Source organism: Pleurodeles waltl, chromosome 3_1 (genome assembly GCF_031143425.1).
Source record: "Pleurodeles waltl isolate 20211129_DDA chromosome 3_1, aPleWal1.hap1.20221129, whole genome shotgun sequence".
Taxonomy (NCBI): domain Eukaryota; kingdom Metazoa; phylum Chordata; class Amphibia; order Caudata; family Salamandridae; genus Pleurodeles; species Pleurodeles waltl.
In genome coordinates, this window is record NC_090440.1 from 771,671,164 (window position 1) to 771,693,813 (window position 22,650).

General features: G+C 47.6%; 1 protein-coding gene across 3 annotated transcripts in view; it reads right to left on the reverse strand.

Annotated features, from left to right (window-relative positions):
• The window catches only part of USP47 (ubiquitin specific peptidase 47), a 1,215,141-nt gene that overhangs the window by 37,302 nt on the left and 1,155,189 nt on the right, over positions 1-22,650 (reverse strand). For all 3 annotated transcript variants that reach the window (XM_069223601.1, XM_069223600.1, XM_069223599.1), the window contains one exon: positions 16,200-16,330. In XM_069223601.1, coding sequence (XP_069079702.1) covers positions 16,200-16,330 — 131 coding nt within the window. The remainder of the gene's footprint in view (positions 1-16,199; positions 16,331-22,650) is intronic.

Genomic DNA, 22,650 nt, shown 5'->3' on the forward strand with positions numbered 1-22,650 from the left:
AACACATGGGAGGGATGCAGCTAAGTTCACGATTCGTTGTGGACTGGATACGACCTACTCTCTGGGCAGATCGGTTGCATCGACAGTGGCACTGAGATACCACGCCAGGCTGAGAACACCTGGCTTGTCAGGGGATGTCCAGCAATCCTTGATGGACATGCCCTTTGATGGCACACATCTCTTCGGAGACAAGGCGGATGCTGCGCTCGAGTGCTTTTAGGATTCCCAAGCCACGGTCCGGTCCCTTGGCCTCAGGCCCGCACCTAGACCCCAGCAGTCTGAATTTCACCCCTTTCGTGGCTACAGAAGGGGCACCCAACTGCGTCCCTCTTCCCCCTCGCCACCGACCCGCGCATGCCGTACGGCCCCTGCGCGGCCGTGAGATCCCACGCTCCCGGGATCAGGGAGCCAGCGGGTCGCTCAGTCCACCGCTACCCCCCCTCCTCAGCCTCCAAGCCATATTGGTCCACGGGTACATCAGGTGCCAGTGGGTGGCAGGATACGCTATCTCCTGCCCCAATTGAAATCCATTATCTCGGAGAGATAGGTCCTCCAAATTGTCCAAAGGGGCTACTCCCTCAGCTTCGAGACATCTCCTCTAGCCATGCCACCTTCATACAATCAGATATCAGAGGATCATATGGCGCTTCTCTGAGAGGAAGTCCAAGCCCTTTTGCCCAAAGGAGCTATAGTGAGGGTTCCGTTTGCCATAAGTGGCTTGTTGTTGCTATTCCTGCTACTTTCTGGTTCCGAAAAAGGCCAAAGGTCCTCGGCCTATATTAGATCTTCGGTTACTCAATCTCTTCTTAAAAAAGAAGTTGTTCAAAATGTTGACCTTGGTTCAGGTCCTATCTGCCCTGGATGTCGGAGACTAGATGGTAGCGTTGGAGTTGCAAGATGCATACTTTCACATTCCCGTCTTGCCAGCCCACAGACGTTACACCTATGATTCGTGGTAGGTCACGAGCACTTTCAGTTTACCCTGCTCCCCTTTGGCCTTACCAGTGCCCCTCGAGTATTCACGAAAGTGATGGTAGTGGTGGTACCTCATCTGCGCAGGTTAGGGGTCCCAGTCTTCCCCTACCTTGACGATTGGCTGTTGTAGGAAGTTGGCTCTGTATGTACTGTAGGAAAATGGCTCCCTGTTGCAGTTACCCCCCACTTTTGCATGATATTGATGCTGACTTGACTGAGAAGTGTGCTGGGACCCTGCTAACCAGGCCCCAGCACCAGTGTTCTTTCACTAAAAATGTACCATTGTTTCCACAATTGACACACCTCTGGCACACAGATAAGTCTCTTGTAAACGGTACCAGTGGTACGAATGGCCATGTGAGCAGGGAAGGTCCCTAAGGGCTGCAGCATATTATGTGCCACACTAAGGGACCCCTCACCTAACACAGGCACACTGCCATTGCAGCTTGTGTGTGTTGGTGGGGAGAAAAAGGCAAAGTCGACATGGCATCCCCCTCAGGATGCCATGCACACAAAATACTGCTTGTGGCACAGGTAAGTCACCCCTCTAGCAGGCCTTACAGCCCTAAGGCAGGGTGCACTATACCACAGGTGAGGGCATAGCTGCATGAGCAATATGCCCCTATAGTGTCTAAGTCTATTCTTAGACATTGTAAGTACAGTGTGGCCATATTAAGTATATGGTCTGGGAGTTTGTCAAAAATGGCTGCACTGAATACTGGGAAGTTTGCTATCAAACTTCTCAGAATAATAAACCCACACAGATGCCAGTGTTGGATTTATTAAAAAATTCACACAGAGGGCATCTTGGAGATGCCCCCTGTATTTTACCCAATCCTTCAGTGGAGGACTGACTCGTCTGTGCCAGCCTGCTGCTGAGAGACGAGTTTCTGACCCCCTGGGGTGTGGGCCCTTGTGCCCTCTGAGGCCAGAAACAAAGCCTGCTCTGGGTGGAGGTGCTTCACACCTACCCCCTGCAGGAACTGTAACACCTAGCAGTGAGACTCAAAGGCTCAGGCTTCATGTTACAATGCCCCAGGGCACTCCTCCAGCTAGTGGAGATGCCTGCCCCCTCGACACAGCACCCCCTTTTGGCGGCAAACCCAGGGGGTGCTCCAGTTCCAGTCTGCCAGCAGGTAAGTACCTGCGTCCTCGGGGGCCAGACCAGGGGGGTTTTGTGGAGCACTGGGGAGACACAAGTAGGCACACAAAACACACCCTCAGCGGCACAGGGGCGGTCGGGTGCAGTGTGCAAAGCAGGCGTTGGGTTTTCTATCAAAGGAGGACCCGGGGGTCACTCTAGCGGTGTAGGCAGGCACGGGGGAGGCTTCTTGGGTCAGCCACCACCTGGACTAGGCAGAGGGTCGCCTGGGGGTCACTCCTGCATCGAAGTTCGGTTCCTTCAGGTCCTGGGTGCTGCGGGTGCAGTGTTGGTTCCAGGCGTCGGGTCCCTTGTTACAGACAGTCGCGGTCAGGGGGACCCTCTGGATTCTCTCTGCAGGCGTCGCTGTGGGGGCCCAGTGGGGTCGTCTCTGGTTACTCACGGGCTCGCAGTCGCCAGGGAGTCCTCCCTGAGGTGTTAGTTTTCTGAAGGTCGAGCTGGGGGCGTCGGGTGCAGAGTGCAGAGTCTCACGGTTCCGGCAGAAAACGTGAAGTCTTTGGAAGTTGCTTCTTTGTTGCAAAGAAGTAGCTGGTTTTGAACAGGGACGCTGTTAACAGGAGTTTCTTGGTCCTGTAGTCCAGGGCAGTCCTCTGAGGCTTCGTTGCAGGAGCAGGTTTTGGAAGTTGGAGACAGGCCGGTAGGGCTGGGGCCAAAGCAGTTGTCGCCTTCCTCCTTCTCTGCAGGCTTGTAGGCCAGCAGTCCTTCTTTCTTCAGGTTGCAGGAATCTGATTTCCTGGGATCTGGGGAGCCCCTAAATACTGAATTTAGGGGTGTGTTTAGGTCTGACAGGGCAGTAGCCAATGGCTACTATCCTTGAGGGTGGCTCTCTTTGTACCTCCTACCTGTGGGGAGGGGGGCACATCCCTAATCCTATTGGGGGAATCCTCCAAACTCATGATGGAGGATTTCTCACGGCAGGTGTCACCTCAGCTCAGGACACCTTAGGGGCTATCCTGACTGGTGGGTGACGACTCCTTGTTTTTCTTATTATCTCCTCCAGCCTTGCCACCAAAAGTGGGGGCAGTGGCCCGAGGGGCGGGCATCTCCACTAGCTGGGATGCCCTGGGGCACTGTAACAAAAGGGGTGAGCCTTTGATGCTCACCGCCAGGTGTTACAGTTCCTGCAGGGGGAGGTGAGCACCTCCACCCAGTACAGGCTTTGTTCCTGGCCACAGAGTGACAAAGGCACTCTCTCCATGTGGCCAGCATCATGTCTTGTGTGTGGCAGGCTGGCAGAAACTGGTAAGCCTACACTAGAAGTCGGGTAGGTATTCATGTTACAATAAATTGCACACTGGCATCAGTGTGCATTTATTGTGCTGAGAAGTTTGATACCAAACTTCCCAGTTTTCAGTCTAGCCATTATGGAACTGTGGAGTTCGTGTTTGACAAACTCCAAGACCATATACTCTTATGGCTACCCTGCACTTACAATGTCTAAGGTTTTGCTTAGACACTGTAGGGGCATAGTGCTCATGCACATATGCCCTCACCTGCGGTATAGTGCACTCTGCCTTAGGGCTGTAAGGCCTGCTAGAGGGGTGACTTGCCTATGTCACAGGCAGTGCGAGGTTGGCATAGCACTCTGAGGGGAGTGCCATGTCGACAGTCATTTTCTCCCCACCAGCACACACAAGCTGTGAGGCAGTGTGCATGGGCTGAGTGAGGGGTCCCCAGGGTGGCATAAGACATGCTGTATCCTTTAGAGACCTTCCCTGGCATCAGGGCCCTTGGTACCAGGGGTACCAGTTACCGGGGACTTACCTGAGTGCCAGGGTTGTGGCAATAGTGGAGACAAAGGTACAGTTTAGGGAAAGAACACTGGTGCTGGGGCATGGTTAGCAGGGTCCTAGCACACTTTCAAATCATAACTTAGCATCAGCAAAGGCAAAAGGTTAGGGGGTAACCATACCAACCTTACACAACCCCCCCCCCCCCCCCCCAAACGAAACAGGATGAGACTAACCTTTCCCAAAAGAGTCTTCATTTTCTAAGTGGAAGAACCTGGAAAGGCTATCTGCATTGGCATGGGCAGTCCCAGGTCTGTGTTCCACTATAAAACCCATTCCCTGTAGGGATATGGGCCACCTCAACAGTTTAGGGTTTTCTCCTTTCATTTGCATGAGCCATCTGAGAGGTCTGTGGTCAGTTTGAACTATGAAGTAAGTACCAAAAAGGTATGGTCTCAACTTCTGCAGGGACCAGACCACAGCAAAGGCCGCCCTCTCAATGGCACGCCAACGCTGCTCCCTAGGGAGTAACCTCCTGCTAATAAAAGCAACAGGCTGGTCGAGGCCATCATCATTTGTCTGGGACAGGACTGCTCCTATCCCATGTTCAGAGGCATCTGTCTGCACAATGAACTCCTTAGAGTAATCTGGAACTTTCAAAACTGGTGCTGTGAACATTCCTTGCTTCAGGGTGTCAAAGGCCTTTTGACAGTCCAAGGGCCAGTTCACTTTCTTGGGCATTTTCTTGGAGGTAAGTTCTGTAAGGGGGGTCACTATTGATCCATAATCCTTCACAAACCTCCTATAGTAACAAGTCAAGCCAAGGAATGCCCTGACTGGAGTATGGGGTTTTGGAGCTGTCCAGAATAGTCTGGATCTTGGGTTGGAGTGGCTGAACTTGGCCTCCACCTACATATGATGCCTTGATAGAGAGGCCTGCTGCTTGTAGGGCCTGCAAAACCTTCTTCAGGTGGACCAGGTGATCCTGGCAGCCGGAGCTTAAGACATCAATATCATCAAGATAAGTTGCACTAAAGGACTCCAAGCCAGCAAGGACTTGATTCACCAACCTTTGGAAGGAAGGTGGCAGAGGCATTCTTTAAGCCAAAGGGCATCACAGTAAACTGGTAGTGCCCATCAGGTGTAGATAACGCTGTTTTCTCTTTTGCGCCCGGTGCCATTCTTATTTGCCAGTACCCTGCTGTCAAGTCAAAGATACTCAGGTATTTGGCAGCACCCAATTTGTCAATCCGCTCATCCGCCCTTGGAATGGGGTGAGCATCTGTCTTGGTGACAGAATTAAGCCCTCTGTAGTCCACACAGAATCTCATCTCTCTCTTTCCATCTTTTGTAGACAACTGGGCTAACTCAGGGACTGTCAGAGTGCTCAATGACTCCCAACTCCAGCATCTTGTGGACTTCCACTTTGATGCTTTCCTTAACTTGGTCAGACTGTCTGAATATTTTGATTTTGACAGGCATGCTGTTTCTTGTGTCCACACCATGGGTAAACAGGTGAGTCTGACCAGGGGTTAGGGAAAATAGCTCAGCAAACTGCTGGAGGACTTGCCTGCAGTCAGCTTGCTGTTGGCCAGAGAGGGTGTCTGAGTAAATCACTCCATCTACTGTGCCATCTTTAGGGTCAGTGGAGAGGAGATCAGGGAGAGGTTCACTCTCTGCTTCCTGGTCCTCATCTGCAACCATTAACATGTTTACATCTGCCCTGTCATGGAAGAGTTTTAGGCGGTTAACATGGATCATCTTCTTGGGGGTCCTGCAAGTGCCTAGGTCCACCAGGTAGGTGACCTGACTCTTTCTCTAGCACTGGGTAAGGGCTACTCCATTTGTCCTGAAGTGCCACAGGCTCCAGAACCCAGACTTTCTGCCCTGGCTGAAACTCAACCATAGCAGCCTTTTGGTCATACCACATCTTCTGGAGTGGTTGGCTGGCCTCAAGGTTTTTACTTGCCTTTTCCATGTACTCTGCCATCCTTGAACATAGGCCTAGTACATAGTCCACCATATCCTGCTTAGGCTCATGGAGAGGTCTCTCCCAGTCTTCCTTCACAAGAGCTAGTGGGCCCGTAACAGGATGGCCAAACAGAAGTTCAAAGGGGGAAAACCTTCTGAGGCACCTCTCTGTAGGCGAAAAGCAGGCATGGTAAGAGGACATCCCATCTCCTTTTGAGTTTTTCAGGGAGCCACATGATCATGCCCTTTAATGTTTTGTTAAATCTCTCAACAAGAGCATTGGTTTGTGGATGGTATGGTGTGGTGAATTTCTAAGTCACCCCACACTCATTCCACCTATGTTTCAGGTAAGCTGACATGAAGTTGGTACCTCTGTCAGAAACCACCTCCTAAGGAAATCCCACTCTGGGAAAAAAATACCAATGAGTGCTTTGGCTACTGCAGGGACAAGTACACGTGTCGTTCATGCACTGCATCAAAATATTTCCAGTGCGTCCTGCGACGCTTACAATTTATATGTAACGTCCAAAGGGTACAATTCACAATACAAGGCAAATACAATACAAATTTAAAAGAACAGAAACCGTACCATTTGTAAGAACGAAGCTCCTGATCTCGGGCCATTCCTAATGACACTAGAGAAACCGAAAAAGGACCGAGGAAGCAAAAGGACCGCATAGAAAAGAAAAAAAGACTTCTATAGAACTGTGATAAGAAGTTATTTCACAATACTATTAATAATTTAAATTATTATTTTAGATTGTTATTTTAGTAAATTGTGGTAGTTTATTATTTTAATTTCTTACTTTAAATTATTACTTTAGATTGTTATTTTAGTCTCTTTTACAGGTACGTCAAAACAGAATATTTCAGCACCACCGTGTTTTTCACCCTTACCTGGTGAACCAAAAGTAACATGGAAAAGATGGAAGAATATATTTACAACGTACTTATTAGCTATAGCGGGGGATAAATATAATCCAGTCAGAAAACAAGCAATTTTATTGAACCTCTTAGGGGCTGAGGGAAGAAGAATTTATGACGATTTACCAGAGATACCTTTGGGCATGGGGTATGGTCAACCTACAAATGTCTATGAAATATCATTACAGATGTTAGAAAAACATTTCACTCCAAAAATGAGTACTGTATTTAAACGTCATATTTTTCTCCTGCATTTAAGGTCAGGACGAGGACATAATGTCTTTTGTAGCAGCTTTAAGAGGTTTGGCAGTAACATGTGATTTCCGTGATTTAGATGATTGCTTAATTCGGGATCAAATAGTACGCTGTACAAATAATAAGAAGGTCAGAGAAAGATTATTATCAATGGATCCATCATTGGAAGAATCAATACAAATTGCAAGGAGTATGGAACATACAAATGCATGGATGAAGGAAATTGACACAACAAAGAACTTTATGAAGGACTTCAACAAGGAAACTGCTGTTGAAGTGAATGAATTTAAAGCGAGGAAGCGAGTAGAAAATGTTGCAAGAACCGCAGAGAAGAAAAGTACAAATGTTACATGTTTTAGATGTGGGTGCCCTGGGCACATAGCTTCGAACCAAATATGCACAGCACGGACCTTAACATGTAGAATGTGTGGTAGAAAAGGTCACATAGCTAAAGTATGCAGGTCGAAAAGTAGAATGTTGAACAGCAGTGTTAAGTCTGTGGAGATATAAGAGAGATTAGCGAGGAAATTGTACTCACAATTGGAGGGGAGGAAGCATCTGATTGGGAGAATGTAGAGTCAGTGAATAATAGCAATTTGAAAAGAGAGAGTGTGCTGGTGATTTGCAAAAACCCCATTGCTATATAACACTGGGGTCTACACGGGTAAGAGTATTGGTGGACTCTGGCAGTTTATATACGTTAATATCTAAGGAGGTGTACAAAGATGTTTAGAATGGAAATTTCGAGGATCTGATGAAAAGGCAGTTGGTTATGGGGGAAAAATAATTGAGATTCTTGGAATGTGCTGGATGGACATTATATTTAAAGATAATGGTGCGTATGGGAAGGTATATGTCACTGAAGAAGGATCAAACCTATTGGGGTGGAGACAACAAAATGATTTGGGTATTGTACTAGATCCCAATGCAAGTGAGCCTTTTATGATAGTGGAGCGGACGGATTGAGTGGAAAGTCAGGTGTTGAACTTACAATGGTGTGCGAATCTGATGGATAGATTTCCAGAGGTTTTTACTGATAAGTTAGGCAAATTAAAGGGCTTCACGCATAAAATAATTTTAAAGAAGGGCGCAGTACCGGTGGTACATAAAGTGAGACCAGTACCATTTTTAATGAGAGAGACTCTCCAACTGGAATTGGAAAGATTACTCAAAAAGGGCATAATAGAGCCAATTGAATCATCTGAATGGTTGGCACCCATTGTCGTAGCACCAAAAGAGGGTAACAAAATCTGTTTATGTATCGATTTAAGAGACCTTAACAAAAACATTTGGGTAGATAGGCAATCTCTACCTATTATCAATGAAATGTTGAGTATGATGGGTGGTGGTAAAGTCTTTAGTGTATTAGATATGTCGGCGGCATATCACCAAGTCAACTTGCATACTGAGTCTCGCCATCTGACTTCTTTCGTGACGCCTTTAGGAGCTTATAGTTATTGTAGGATGCCATTTGGCCTAGCATCTGCATCTGCTGTGTTTCAACGCATAATGCAAATTATTTTACAGGGTTTAGACAATGTGCTATGTTTCCAAGACGATATAGTGGTTGGGAAGTCATTTGATGAACATGATAACTTATTGATGGAGGTCATAAAGAGAATTGGAAAATATGGGTTAACTGTGAAAAAAGAGAAATGTCAATTGAGGAAGGATTGTGTAAATTATTTGGGACATGAAATATCGGCGGACGGGATTAAAACAAAGAAAAGCATAGTAAAAGCAATTAGTGAGGCTCCCGAACCTAATACTAAGGAGCAACTCAGATCATTTCTGGGGTTAGCGGAATATTGCTCCAAGTTTGTGCATAATTTTGCGGATCTGGTTGAGCCCTTGAGAATGATATTGAAGAAAACTGCAGCATTTGAATGGGGAGACGAGTGCAGGATGGCTTTTGCCAAAATTAAAGAGTCAATTGCCAATGCCCCCACTGGGGCATTTTGATGTAAAAAGGAAAACAATTGTAATGACTGATGCCAGCAGTATGGGACTGGGTGCAGTATTGTTGCAAATGGAAGGTAATGAGGAGAAAATTATCGGATTTGCGTCCAGGAGATTGCGGGGTGCTGAACGATCATATTCCGCTATAGAAAAGGAAGCAAAGGCCTGTTGTTGGGGCATAAGCCATTATAGATACTATCTCTGGGGGCTGCCATTTGTACTTCGCACTGATCACAAGCCCTTGCTACAGATTTTTAAATGTGGATGGGGACTGGAAGGAAGTATAACGCCTTGTATTTCTAGGTGGTTAATATCAGTCAGAGAGTTTAATTCTGCGATAGAATATGTGAAAGGTAAAAAGAATGTGTTGGCTGATTGTCACGAATGCCAACTGCGGATGACCAAGTAGGAGTATGTTAAATGAAAGTAGAGACGTTGCCAGTGATGGGTGAACCAGCCCGGGGACAAAGTGAACGGGATGAGGCTATAAGAGATGATGTAGAATATAGTGAATTGAAAAATGTGATAAGTAGTCCAGATAAAGGGGCATGGCAAGGAATCTCGAAGCAGTACATAGAAGTCAAGAATTAACTGAGTGTGCATGGAGGAAAAATATTGAGGCGTTATAGGATTGTCCCTCCTGTGAAATTGAGAGCAAGGCTGATAAAAATTGTGCATGAAGGACATTTGGGGAGGAGTCTAACTAAGAGAAGGTTACGGCAATTCTACTGGTGGCCTGGGATGGACAAGGAAGTTGAAATGGTTGTGAACAAGTGTCAGCCCTGTGGAAATAGTGATAAAACAAACATTGTTAGACAACCGCCTCTGGGGAATGTGCAATTTCCTGATAAACCATGGGAAAAACTAGCTTTAGATTTCCTTGGTCCAGTGGAGAGGCTTGGAAGGAGAAATCGGTTCCTTATGACCCTAGTGGATTATCACAGTAAGTGGTTTGTAGTCAAGAGTGTGGAGCAGATCACAACAGTCAAGGTCATTGAATTTATCAAGAGTGTATTTCTAGAAGAGGGAGTACCTAAGGTCATAGTCACAGATAATGGGGTACAGTTAGTGTCTGTGGCTATGACAAGCGTCCTCACTAGATTAGGGATCAAACATGAGAGAGTGGCACTATACCGACCACAAGCGTATGGTTTGGTGGAGAGAGTAAATAGGATCGTTATGGAGAATATTCAACTATCGTTGGCCAATGGATTAGATTAGAGCGAAGAATTAAATAAGATGCTATGGGCACATAGGATAACTTATCACTCTGTAACTAGTGTGTCGCCTTTTGTAGCTCTTAAGGGTAGGGAACCAGCAATGAAGGAGTCCCCGTGGTGGTTGCAAGAGAAGAAACCGGTGTGGGTTGATCGTGAAGGCATGAAGGTGAGAGTTATGAGTTCACAGGAATGTAATAAGTCACGTTATGATAATAGAAATGGTGTGAAGAATGTCGATGTGGAGAGGTGATTGGGTGGTGGTGAAGAAAAGTGGTATCATAAAGAAAGGTGACAGCAAATTTAGTGAACCTCAGAGAGTGGTGAAGGTAACGAATTCAGTTGTCAAACGGGAGGATGGCAATGAGTGGAGTGTGGGAAATTTGTGCAAAGTCAATGTAGTTTAAGTTGTCCTTGTATATAAATTGTACATAGTTCAAATGAGCAAAGTCAATGTAGTTTATAGTAGCTATGTATAGAAAACGTATATAGTTTACTAAAGCTCTGTTTTGTGGATTTGCAATCGGAATTTATAAGGGGGGAGATGTGTAGTGATATGCTAATGGTTGTGGAATGGAATGTGGAACAAAGGCACATTCCTGGATGGGCTGATTAGAAGGTTGAGGGCAGAAGTGGACTGGAGTGGACTGACTAAGGATGTTAGCTGGGAGTTACCTGTACTGACTTGTTTGCAGCACTGGAATAAAGGATTTTAAGCCACCAGTGACTCACGTGATTACTACACTTTGCTCTTCAGATTCCTGGGGACCTAACAAGAAGAGGAAGGAATGAAGAGCCGCACCAGCAAAGAAGACTCCAGACAACAACTGACTTGGCCCCAGCCCTACTGGCCTGTCTGCAGCTTCAAGAATCCTGCTACAAGACGACTCGTCCTGCAGGACCAGCAGCCTCTACAAACCCCCAGAGAACTGCCTGCCTACCCAAGGGCCAAGATCTCCAGAGGCCACAGCCCTGTCCACAAACAAACCTCCAAGAAGGACTCCAGAGCCGCTCTGGATCCACAAGTCCTTCCCACTCATCACCCGACGCCCACAGCCCATGTCCAGGTGGCCCACCAGTCCAGAGAAGGTCCCCTGGTGATTCGGACCTCAAGTCCACCATGGGTTTTCCCCTCCTAGCCAAAAGGACGACGCCTGCAGCCTAAATCCAGAAGAACCCCCTGACCGCAACCGGCTCTGGTGAAGATTTTCCGAAGCCTAAAGTTACCCCTGCACCCGCAGCCCCCCTGGCCTTGGGGAACCCAACCGATGGTCCAGCAACATCCAGTGGGTAGTCTACGTACCTCTCCAGCAGTTGTTTTTCTTCAGTCAACTCCCTGGACAACGCCTGTGGCATCTTTGTGACCCCCGGGGTTACCTCACTGAAAAGCATTAGGCGCCAGACGCTGTGTTTGCACCGGGCCACCGCAGTGCAGCTGAGGGTGTGTGTTTTGTGGTGACCTGTGCCCCTCCAGTGCTGATCTAAACCGCCAAGGTCTGTGCCCTGAAGTCACAGGTACTCACCTGCAAGCACTTTCTTTCTGAGCACCCCATGTTCCAATAGGATTCCACTGGGTGCCCAACATCAACTTTGACCATGCTGCATCCGGCCGGCCCGTGCTGCAAGTGGTGCACCCTTGGTGTCTTCCTAAACTTAGCCCTGTGGACACCTTAACCCCTGGAGACTGGTATCTTAAGTCAAGTGTAGGAAAGTTACTCTTTTTGGCATGGGTACCCCCACTTTTTGGCTGTTCTTCAGTGTGTTTAGACTTTCTTCACTGGGAACCTGCTAACCAGGACCCCAGTGATTGTGTTTTCTCCTCCAAATTTGGTTGCTTTGGGACCCTTTACACCCCACAATTGGCATACCGGTGTGCCCCTGTAAGTCTCTAGTATATAGTAGTTAGGTACCCAGGGCATTGGTACACCTGGGGACCCACATGGGCTGCATCATGTTTTATGCCACTTATGGGAACCCATGCAAACTATGTCTGCAGGCCTGCCATTGCAACTAGTGTGAAAAGGTGCATACACCCTTTCACTGCTGGCCACTGCACCAGGTCACTGTAAGTCACCCCTATGGTAGGCCCTCCTAGCCCAGAGGGTATGGTGCAGGTGTCTTATGTGAGGGCAACGCTGCATGAGCAGAGGCACCCCTATGAACACCAGCTCCATTGCACTGGGCTTTGTAAGTGTGAGGAAGCCATTTTACCATTGTACTGGCCACAGGTCACAACCTGTGGTCCAGCTACATAATGATAACTCCAAACCTAGGCATTTTCAATATCAAACATGTCAGAATAACACCCCAATACTAATGCCAGTATTGGTGGCATGATTCCATGCAATCTGGAGGCTCCTTTGATGACCCCCAAGTATTACTCCTGACAGTCTTCCAGGGTTTGTGGGCAGCCCATGTTGCTGCCGCCCCTCAGACAGGTTTCTGCCCTCCAGCTGCTTGACCAGCTCAAGCAGGGAAAGGTAGAATAAAGGATTTCCTGTGGGATAGGGAGGCACCACCCTCTCTCTTGGAAATAGGTGTTACATGGCTGGGGACAGGTAGCCTCACCACGCCACCGACTTGCTTTGAACAGCATATTTGGTGCCCTCCTTGCATAATCCAGTTTGCTCCAATCCAGGTACCCCTGGTCCCTGATCTGGAAGAAAAGCAAACAAAGGGGACTGACTACTCCCCTGTCCATCACCACCCCAGAAGTGGTGTCCAGAGCTCCTGTAGGTGGCCACTTGATTCTGCCATCTTGGAAACAAGATGTGCAGAGGCTCCGGGGAGCATCTGATTGATCAGGATAAGTGTCCTCTGGGATCGGCAAGACTTCAGCTGCACTAAAAAAGCAAGAAGGAATCTCCCTTGGAGTGAAGGAGCCTCTCCCCTGCATCACCAGGCACCTAAGGCAGCGACGACCAGCTGCTGGGAACTTCTGCCATCCGGCTCCATGAAGAATATCCAACACAGGTGGGGTTTTGGGTGGTCCGCTGGGTCCTCTCTACCTGCTGTCCAACTTGGGAGACAGTGAGTCCACGCCTCTCCTTGGAGGACAGTTACCCTGTGCACCGTGACTCTTGCAGCAACCAGGGCTTGTTGACTCCTGCTCCAAGGGATCTTCAGGCTCCAAGTAGCCCAGCCTCTATCACTTTATCCTCACAAGGATAGTCTCTCCTGCTCCAGCGACGTGGGATGCCTCTCCAGGTGTGCTGACTAGGCCTCACTGCAACTTACTGTGCAAGCTGCCAGTGCTTTGCCTGAACTGACTGTGACTGATTCTGCTGGCTCTCCCAACTGCTGAGGGTCTGCCCGGACTCCCCTCCAACGGTCAAGTCCACTGGACCTTGCTGGTCCTCTTCTTCCCTGCAAATCCTCTTCAGCCCAGATTTCAATTTGCCAAGGCTTGTTGGTGGCTCTCCTGACCACTGACCATCTGCGACCTGGCGACCAACTTGGGACATCATCTGTACGACTCCAAGGACTTCTCTGCAGCTCCTGGGCTCCACAGCTGATCTTCACCTTCCCTCGTCAGCCTGGTTCTTCATTTACAGAAGGGCAGGTAGTTGCTCGTGCCCCACCTAGACACTCCTGTCTGGACTGGACTCTGTTCCCTTCTTTTGCAGGTCCTCTTCATCGGGAGTCCACCGTTGGTTCCCACTGGACTGGTCCTGGTCTCGCAATCTTCCTTTTCCAAGTTCCCTTGTTAGTCTTCAGGAAGACCAGGTAACTTACCTCCGCTCTCCTGGTCACTGTGGGTCACCTAGGGACTCACTTCTTGGGGTCCTGAGTTCTTCCAGCTCCCTTCTAACTACTCCACATCCTTTGGTGTGGTACCTCACTACCCATTCCACTATTTTAGTATATGGTTTGGCCCCCCCATAGGGCCCTAGCTATTTTTCACGAATCTTTTCTAATGCTTGCTGTTTCTACATGCTAATTCCTAATAATCACTGATGGCAACGCACTCAGTTAAGGCTTATTCTTGCAATTGTATACAAATATACAATGTTACTTCATCAGTGCAACAACACAAACTAACGCGCTTCGTTGTTGTTGTTTTGTTGCACTGATGAAGTAACATTGTATATTTTTATACATAAAAACATTGGCCCGGAGTTAATCATTGAGTGTGTGCCTTATTTCTTGACTGTGTGTGTGTACAACAAATGCGTAGCACTATCCTCTGTTAAGCCTAACTGCTTGTCCATACTACCACAAAAGAGAGCATTAGTGTTATCTACTTTAGCCTCTGTAAAGCCTCTGGGTATCCACTGGACTCTGTACACACTATACCTTACCTTGGTTTAGTATATACAGAACCAGCTTACTACAGCCTTGGGGTGCCTGCAGGGGAGCCTCTACTTCACTCCAAGGGAGATTCCTTTGTGCTTCCAGGTGCAAACAGAGTTCTTGTGACCCTGGAGGATGCACAGCCTTGGATATTGCAGAATTCTTGCAGGATCCGGAAAACAATGTTGCAATGGAAGCCTTCCCACCAGAATCAGACTTGTTTCGGATCCAAAGAAGCTCAGCAGTGGTTCCAGAGGCCAGGAGCAGAAGCAGAAGATGTCTTGAAGAGAGTTCCTTGTAGAATCTTGCTCGGTGAGACTGAGGACCCACCCACGGGAGAGCCCTTAAGTAACCCTAAAATGGGGTTGGTCACTCTCTATAGTGACCCACCTATCAGAGGAAGTCAGGGTCGTCATCTACCTGGCCTAACCAGTCAGCTGCTCCCAGGTGCCGCTGCACATCTTGTTTCCAAGATTGCAGAATCTAGTAGAGCTCTGTGCACCGCCCTAGGGGAGGAGCTGGACAGGGGGTAGACACTCCCCTGTCCTTTGTGTGGTTTTGCACCAGAGTGGGGACCAAAGGTCCCTGCACTGGAGCAAACTGGTTTATGGAAGGAGGGCAACAAATATGCCCTTTACAGCAGTCTGGTGACACAGGGATGCCACCTCACCCCTGCCCAGAGACATCTAGTTCTAAAGGAGTGGAGGTCACACCTCCCTCCTACATGAAACCCTTTGTTCTGCCTACCCCCTGCTCGAGCCGGATGGGTAGCAGGAGGGCTGAACAGTGTCTGGGGGTCTGCAGCAGCGTGGGCTGCCAGGCAGATCCTGGAAGACTGTACAGGCAGATCTGAGGGATCCTCTGAGGAACCCTCGGAGTAAAAGGGTGTCATGCAATTAATACTGGAATAGGTGTTGTTGCATGATTCAACATGTTTGATACCAAACATGCCTATGTTCGGAGAAACCACTATGTAGATGGACTACTTGTACTGACCAGTGTCCACTACATGTCTTAAAATGGCTTCCCTGCACTTACAAAACCCAAAGAATAGTCTGGGGTTTGTGGGGGTGCTCTGGTCATGCAGTAGAACCCTCCCACTTAGGGACATGCATTCTGCCTTTGGGCTGACGGGCCTACCAAAGCGGTGATTTACAGTGCTTAAGTGTAATTACCACAATGTAAGGCAATCCTCCCGTTGGGGGCAAAAGGATGCATGCACCATTTCACTCAGGCTGCAATGGCAGGCCTGGAGACACAGTTTGCATGGGCTCCTTTAGGTGGCACAATACATGATGCAGCTTGTGGGAGACCCCTGGTGTATCAATGCCCTGGGTACCTAAGCACCATATACTAGGGACTTACATGGGTGCATCAGTATGAAAAGTGTAGGTTAAGAAATTTACCAAGCAACCAAATATAAAGGCCAGAGAACAGCCGATGTGGATCTGCTTAGCAGGATCGCAGTGAACTACAGTCTAAACATTCTGACATCAGACAAAAAAGTGGGGTTAATTATGCTAGAAAGATGGTACTTTCCTACACCATCTATTGCCGTGCAGAGGTACTGCTCACAAAAAATCTTCTGGATCCAGCCTTAACCTGGGAGATTAGTAGTGCTAATAATAATAATAATACTACAAAAATAATAATAATACTACAGTAAGGTTTGACAGAAAAGTTTGAATATTCTTTGACACTGCACAAACTAACCTTTTCTTTAAGTTCCTCAGTACTGCTGCCCTCCAAAAGAACTTCCCTAAAAGGATCCAACTTCATTTCTGATGGTCTCCATCGTCTTGATAAAACTGAAAGCTGAGACATGGACTTCATCTTTTCTGGCTCTGTAGATTAAGAGACACCTACATTTCAAAATTGATTGTCTCTGACCATGAAATTCTGAGACACAAACTGATTCAGGTAACACTATATACTGCAAAAGTCTGGCCACAAACATTTCAGCATAAGCACCTCAATATATTTCTTGATCATTAAACACATTTTACGTATATATTAAGGAATATGTTATGTACCCTGTAAACATCTATTCGTAGCATGTAGTGCTGTAGAGTCATATGCTTAGCATACTCCTGCCATTTAGTGTTGGGCATGGATGTTTGCAACTTGTTTTTCTTCGAAGAAGCCTGATGAATGACATGGTATTGTGACTTCTCATATAGTCTGTATTAAGCATGTCCATCAGCTCCTTTGCTAGTTTTTCTTTCGTCTCATCGGGTGAGCTTAGAACAGGAGCAGAATAGTGACAGAAAGGATGAACATGCAGGTAAAGTCAAAATAAGATTGAGTGGTGTTTTAGTAGAGAGGTGTGTACGTCAGCCAGTCGCTTCTCTGGAGAAAACACCGCCATACAAAAAAAAGACAAGAGGTGGTAGGTGCATCCTTCTCTTTTCAAGCCGCCAAACTGTGGAATTTATTACCCCTAAATATAAGATCCACAAATAAGTATCTTGTCTTCAGAAGACTAGTCAAGGATTGTCTCTTTCCTTTATAACCACCATATTCAAACAGCAATGGACTGCATACCCCTGTGTTGATAAATATTTATAATCTGATTATATGTATATTCTAGATATGTACAGTTCTTTAAGAAATATGTATAATTACTAATTCATAATAATAAAATATACACATATTCTTTAAGCCTGTTTAACAAATGAATATTTAATCACGGTTAAATGTATATGTGTTTATGCATGTGTATATATATTTACATATGTGTTTATTATTCTATGCTTAACATGTTTAAAGGTCATTGCATATCTCCTAGATAAGTTATATTAGATATTTATGAATCCCTGCTTTGCACAATGAGCAAATGTTACCTTAACGATTTTAACAGCAAGCATTTCGCTATTGAAACATTGAGGAATGATAAATTAATGTTAGAAAAGTACATTTAAAAATTAACATCAAATATTGCAAATCTTGAAAGCCTGTTTATAAACAACTTTACATTTCATATTATACCTATTATATTCCTTACACATATATTCTTCCTTTACTATGTATTTACATATCAATTTATTACTCTAGTCTAGACAGATTTCTGTCCACCTGACGCTTGACCAGCTCAGGCAGGGGAAGGCAGAACAAAGGATTTCCTGTGGGAGAGGAAGGCAACATCCTATCCCTTGGAAATAAGTGTTACAAGGCTTGGGAAGGGTAGCCTTCCCAAGCCACCGGTTTGCTTTGAAGGGCATACTTGGTGCCCTCTTTGCATAAACCGTAATGCATCAGCCCAGGGACCCTCAGTCCCTGCTCTGACGCAAAACCGGACAAAGTAAAGGGGAGTGACAACTCCCCTGTCCACCACCACCCCAGGGGTGGTGCCCAGAGCTTCTCCAGGTAGCCACTTGATTCTGCCATTTTGAAACCAAGGTGTGCCAAGGCCCCTGGGAGCATCTGAGAGGCCAGGTCAGGCACGCAACATCACACACCACTCCTGATAAGTGTTCACCTTGCTAGGTGACCAATCCCCCTTTTAGGGCTATTTAGGGACTCCCTTGCAGGTGGGGCCCTACATTCGATGTGCAAGACTCCACCAGGATTCCTCTGCATCAGTTACTTCAACTTCTGGCCACTGGAACCCCAACTGGACTCTTCCGGAACCAGCAAGGCTGCAACTCTGGAGACGACTTTGCTTTAGAACTTGTTTCTCCGGCTCCTCCCAGCAACTGCAACATTTCCCCGGCTGTGCATCCTCTGCGGTCGGCAAGACTTCAGCCCACACCAAGAAGCAAGAAGGAATCTCCCTTTGAGTGAAGGAGTCACTCCCCTGCATCTGTAGGCACCAACTGCAACGTTGCCAGGCTGCGTGGATCTGCTCTCCTCTGCAACCGTGTGGATCCTGCATTACAGGTGGTAGTCTGGAGTGGTCCCCTTAGTCCTCTCTGCCAGCTGTCCAACTTAGGAGACAGTGAGCCCTTGCTTCTCTTTGCAGGACAGTCCTTTTTCCAATTCCTCCTGTTAATGCTTGGGGAGACAAGGTACTTACCTCTGCTCTCCTGGTCGCTGGGGGTCACTCAGGTACTCACCTCTTGGGGATTCTAGTTCTTCCAGCTCCCCTCTAACAACTCCATATCCTTGGGTGGGGGACTGCACTCCGCATTCCATTTTCTTAGTATATGATTTGGCCCTCCCCTAGGACCCTTACTATTTTCATCAAGTATTGCCAATGCTTGTTATTTATATGCTAACTGCTGACTGCTATTCTGTATATAACTAGTGTGTATTTACCTTCAGTTGGGGGTGGCTGCCTACAAGTAATCCAGCATTGTGTTACTATAATAAAGTATCTCTTGATTGTAACACTGCGTAACACTGTGTGGTTCTTTCATGTGTGACAAGTTGCTGCGTGACGATAGTGATATTGCTTAAGCTTTGCATGTCTCCTAGATAAGTCTTGGCTGCTCAACCACAGCTACCTCTAGAGAGCCCTGGCTTCCTAGATAGTGCCTACACTTCACTAATAGGGGTTGCCTGGACCTGGTATAAGGTGCCAACACCACAGGTGTCCACCACACACCAGGCCAGTTTCCTACACTCAAGATAGAGGCTGAACCATCCCTATCATAGTCTGAATATCCTGAACTCACCGCCCTGGAGGGTAGATCCGAAACTGCACTGTGTTCAGAACAGCTCCAATGAAAGGGAGTGTCTGAGAGGGAGTCAGGTGTGACTAGGGCACATTTATAGTGAACCCCAGTGTAAGGAAATGCCTTCCTTGCCACGGTTACCCCCTGACCTTTTGCCTTTTGTTGATGCCAGTTATGATTGAAAGTGTGCTGGGACCCTGCTAACCAGGCCCCAGCACCAGTGTTCTTTCCCTAAACTGTACCTTTGTTCCCACAATTGGCACAGCCCTGGCACACAGATAAGTCCCTTGTAAATGGTACCCCTGGTACCAAGGGCCCTGTTGCCAGGGAAGGTCTCTAAGGGCTGCAGCATGTCTTATGCCACCCTGGGGACTCCTCACTCAGCACATGCACGCTGCCTCACAGCTTGTGTGTGCTGGTGGGGAGAAAATGATTAAGTCGACATGGCATTCCCCTCAGGATGCCATGACCACCTCTTACTGCCTGTGGCATAGGTAAATCACCCCTCTAGCAGGCCTTACAGCCACAAGGCAGAGTGCACTATACCACAGGTGAGGGCATAAGTGCATGAGCACTATGCCCCTAAAGTGTCTAAGTAAAACCTTAGCCATTTGTAAGTGCAGGGTAGCCATACTGGAGTATATGGTCTGGGAGTTTGTCAAGTACGAACTCCACAGCTCCATAATGGCTACACTGAAATCTGAGAAGTTTGGTAACAAACTTCTCAGCACAATAAATGCACACTGATGCAGGTGTGGGATTTATTGCAAAATACACCCAGAGGGCATCTTATAGATGCCCCCTGAATACCAGTCCGACTCCTAGTGCTAGGCTGACCAGTTTCTGCCAGCCTGCCACAACCAGACGAGTTTCTGGCCACATGGGGAGAGTGCCTTTGTCACTCTGTGGCCAGGAACAAAGCCTGTACTGGGTGGAGGTGCTTCTCACCTCCCCTGCAGGAACTGTAACACATGGTGGTGAGCCTCAAAGGCTCATGCCTTTTGTAACAGTACCCCAGGGCATCCCAGCTAGTGGAAATGCCTGCCCCTCTGGCCACTGCCCCCACGTTTGGGGGCAAGGCTGGAGGAGATAAAGAAGAAAACAAGGAGGAGTCACACACCAGTCAGGACAGCCCCTAAGGTGCCATGAGCTGAGGTGACCCCTGCCTTTAGAAATCCTCCATCTTGAGATTGGAGGATTCCCCCAATAGGAATAGGGATGTGTCCCCTTCCCCTCAGGGAGGAGGCACAAAGAGGGTGTAGCCACCCTCCAGGACAGTAGCCATTAGCTATTGTCTCCCTGACCTAAACACACCCTTAGATTTAGTATTTAGGGGCGACCCTGAACCCAGGAAATAAGATTCCTGCAACCTACAACAAGAAGGAGGACTGCTGACCTGAAAGCCCCGCAGAGACGACGGAGACGACAACTGGCTTGGCCTCTGCCCTACCGGCCTGGCTCTAGACTCAAAGAACCTGCACAGCAACGCATCCGACAGGGACCAGCGACCTCTGAGGACTCAGCGGACTGCCCTGAACCCGAAGGACCAAGAAACTCCTCAGAACAGCACCACTGTTCGAAAACTGCAACAACTTTGCAACGTTAAAGCAACTTTTAAAGAACTCTCTCTTCCCGCCAGAAGCGTGAGACTTCTCACTTTGCACCCGACACCCCCGGCTCGAGCTCCAGAGAACAAACACCGCAGAGAGGACTCCCAGGCGACTATGACGACCCCACTGCACCCCCAGAGCGACGCCTGCAGAGAGGATCCAGAGGCTCCCCCTGACCGCGACTGCCTGGTAACAAGGAACTCGACACCTGGACCAAGCACTACACCCGTAGCCCCCAGGATCGAGAGGAACCACCTTCCAGTGCAGGAGTGACCAGCAGGCGGCCCTCTTCCTAGCCCATGTTATTTTGTTATAACGGTGGGCTACCTATGCCCCGGAGACTGAACACGTAAGTTTGTTACTTACCTCAAAAACTGTACTTTGCTTACCTTCCCAGGAACTGCTGAAAATTGCAGTGTCCACTTTCAAAATAGCTTTTTGCCATTTTAAATAAAACTGTGTACATTGTTGATTCCACTCAAGGTTCTAAGTATTACTATGCAAAATACCTTTCATTTAATGTACTTACCTGCTAAATGAATCTTGTGGTTCTAGAAATAAATTAAGAAATAATATTTTTCTATATAAAAACCTATTGATCTGGAGTGAAGTCATTGAGTGTGTGTTTTAACTTATTGCTTGTGTGTGTACAACAAATGCTTAACACTACCCTCTGATAAGCCTAACTGCTCGACCACACTACCACAAATAGAGCATTAGTATTATCTATTATCTATTATTGCCTCTGTCAAACGTCTTAGGGAACCCCTGGACTCTGTGCACATTATATCTCACTGTGATACAGTATATACAGAGCCAGCTTCCTACAACTGGGAATCTGGAGATGCTCTTAATTGATTTCGAAAAGGCCTTTGATATGGTCAAATGGGAATACTTACAATTGGTGCTGGCAAGGGATGGCTTGTACCCAGGTTCCTGACCATGGTGAAGGTGCTCTACTCTACACCAATAGCCTGAGTGTAAGTGAACGAAATCTTGTCAGCACCTTTTCCAATACGATGGGGCACTAGACAGGGATGCCCGCTGTTGCTACTTCTTTTCGCATTGGCGATCCAGCCGTTGGCCCAGCTAATTTGCACCGATACATGCCTTAAAGGGTGGGCATGGGAAACGGCGGACGAGGACCGAATAGCGTTGTATGCGGATGACATCCTCCTATATTTACCGGACCCCGCTGCATCCACTTGCTCCACAGTTCTGGCGCTGTATAAGGCCTCAGGGTGAAACACCTAGCCCATCATGTGACTGCTTTGATTGGCAGACTAACAATCCTATCCGTAGGTTAAGCTTCAAATATTTAGGTGCGTGGGATGCACTGCAGCCGGAGCTTGGTTGGTCTCGCAACCTCCAGCCACTGCTCAAGAAAGCCAGGGCCGACCCTGTCTGTTGGCAGTCTCTCCCCCTGATCGTGATGGGGGGTATCGCCCTATATAAAATGATGCTTCTCCCCGTTCCTTGCATATTTTCCAAAACCTACCACTTCACGTGCTGCAATCATGGTTCAAAGGGCTGGACAGTATGGCGAGGAAGTATCTATGGCATGGCTCGCGTCCACGTATGGCATTTATAAATTGTTTGAAGAGCCATTACAAGGGAGGGCTGGGAATGCTCAGACTATACCAGTACCACTTAGCATCTAATCTCTTGGTGATTAACGACTGGTTCAGTGGGGGTGGGCAGATCTAGCATACAGGCTCAAACTATCCTTGTTGGTGTTCCCAAGGGTACAGGCTATCCTCTACGGGTCCGCATATCTCAACTAATCCCTTCAATTATCAGGGAGGTCTTCCTGGCATGGAAAGCGATGCTCCAACATACAGGAGGGGGAGGCAAGCTCACCCTCAGCCCCTTCATTGGCAGGGTCCCTGGTTGGGGGAAGTAAAGCAGCTTCAGGGATTCCTGGCATGGGACAGAATA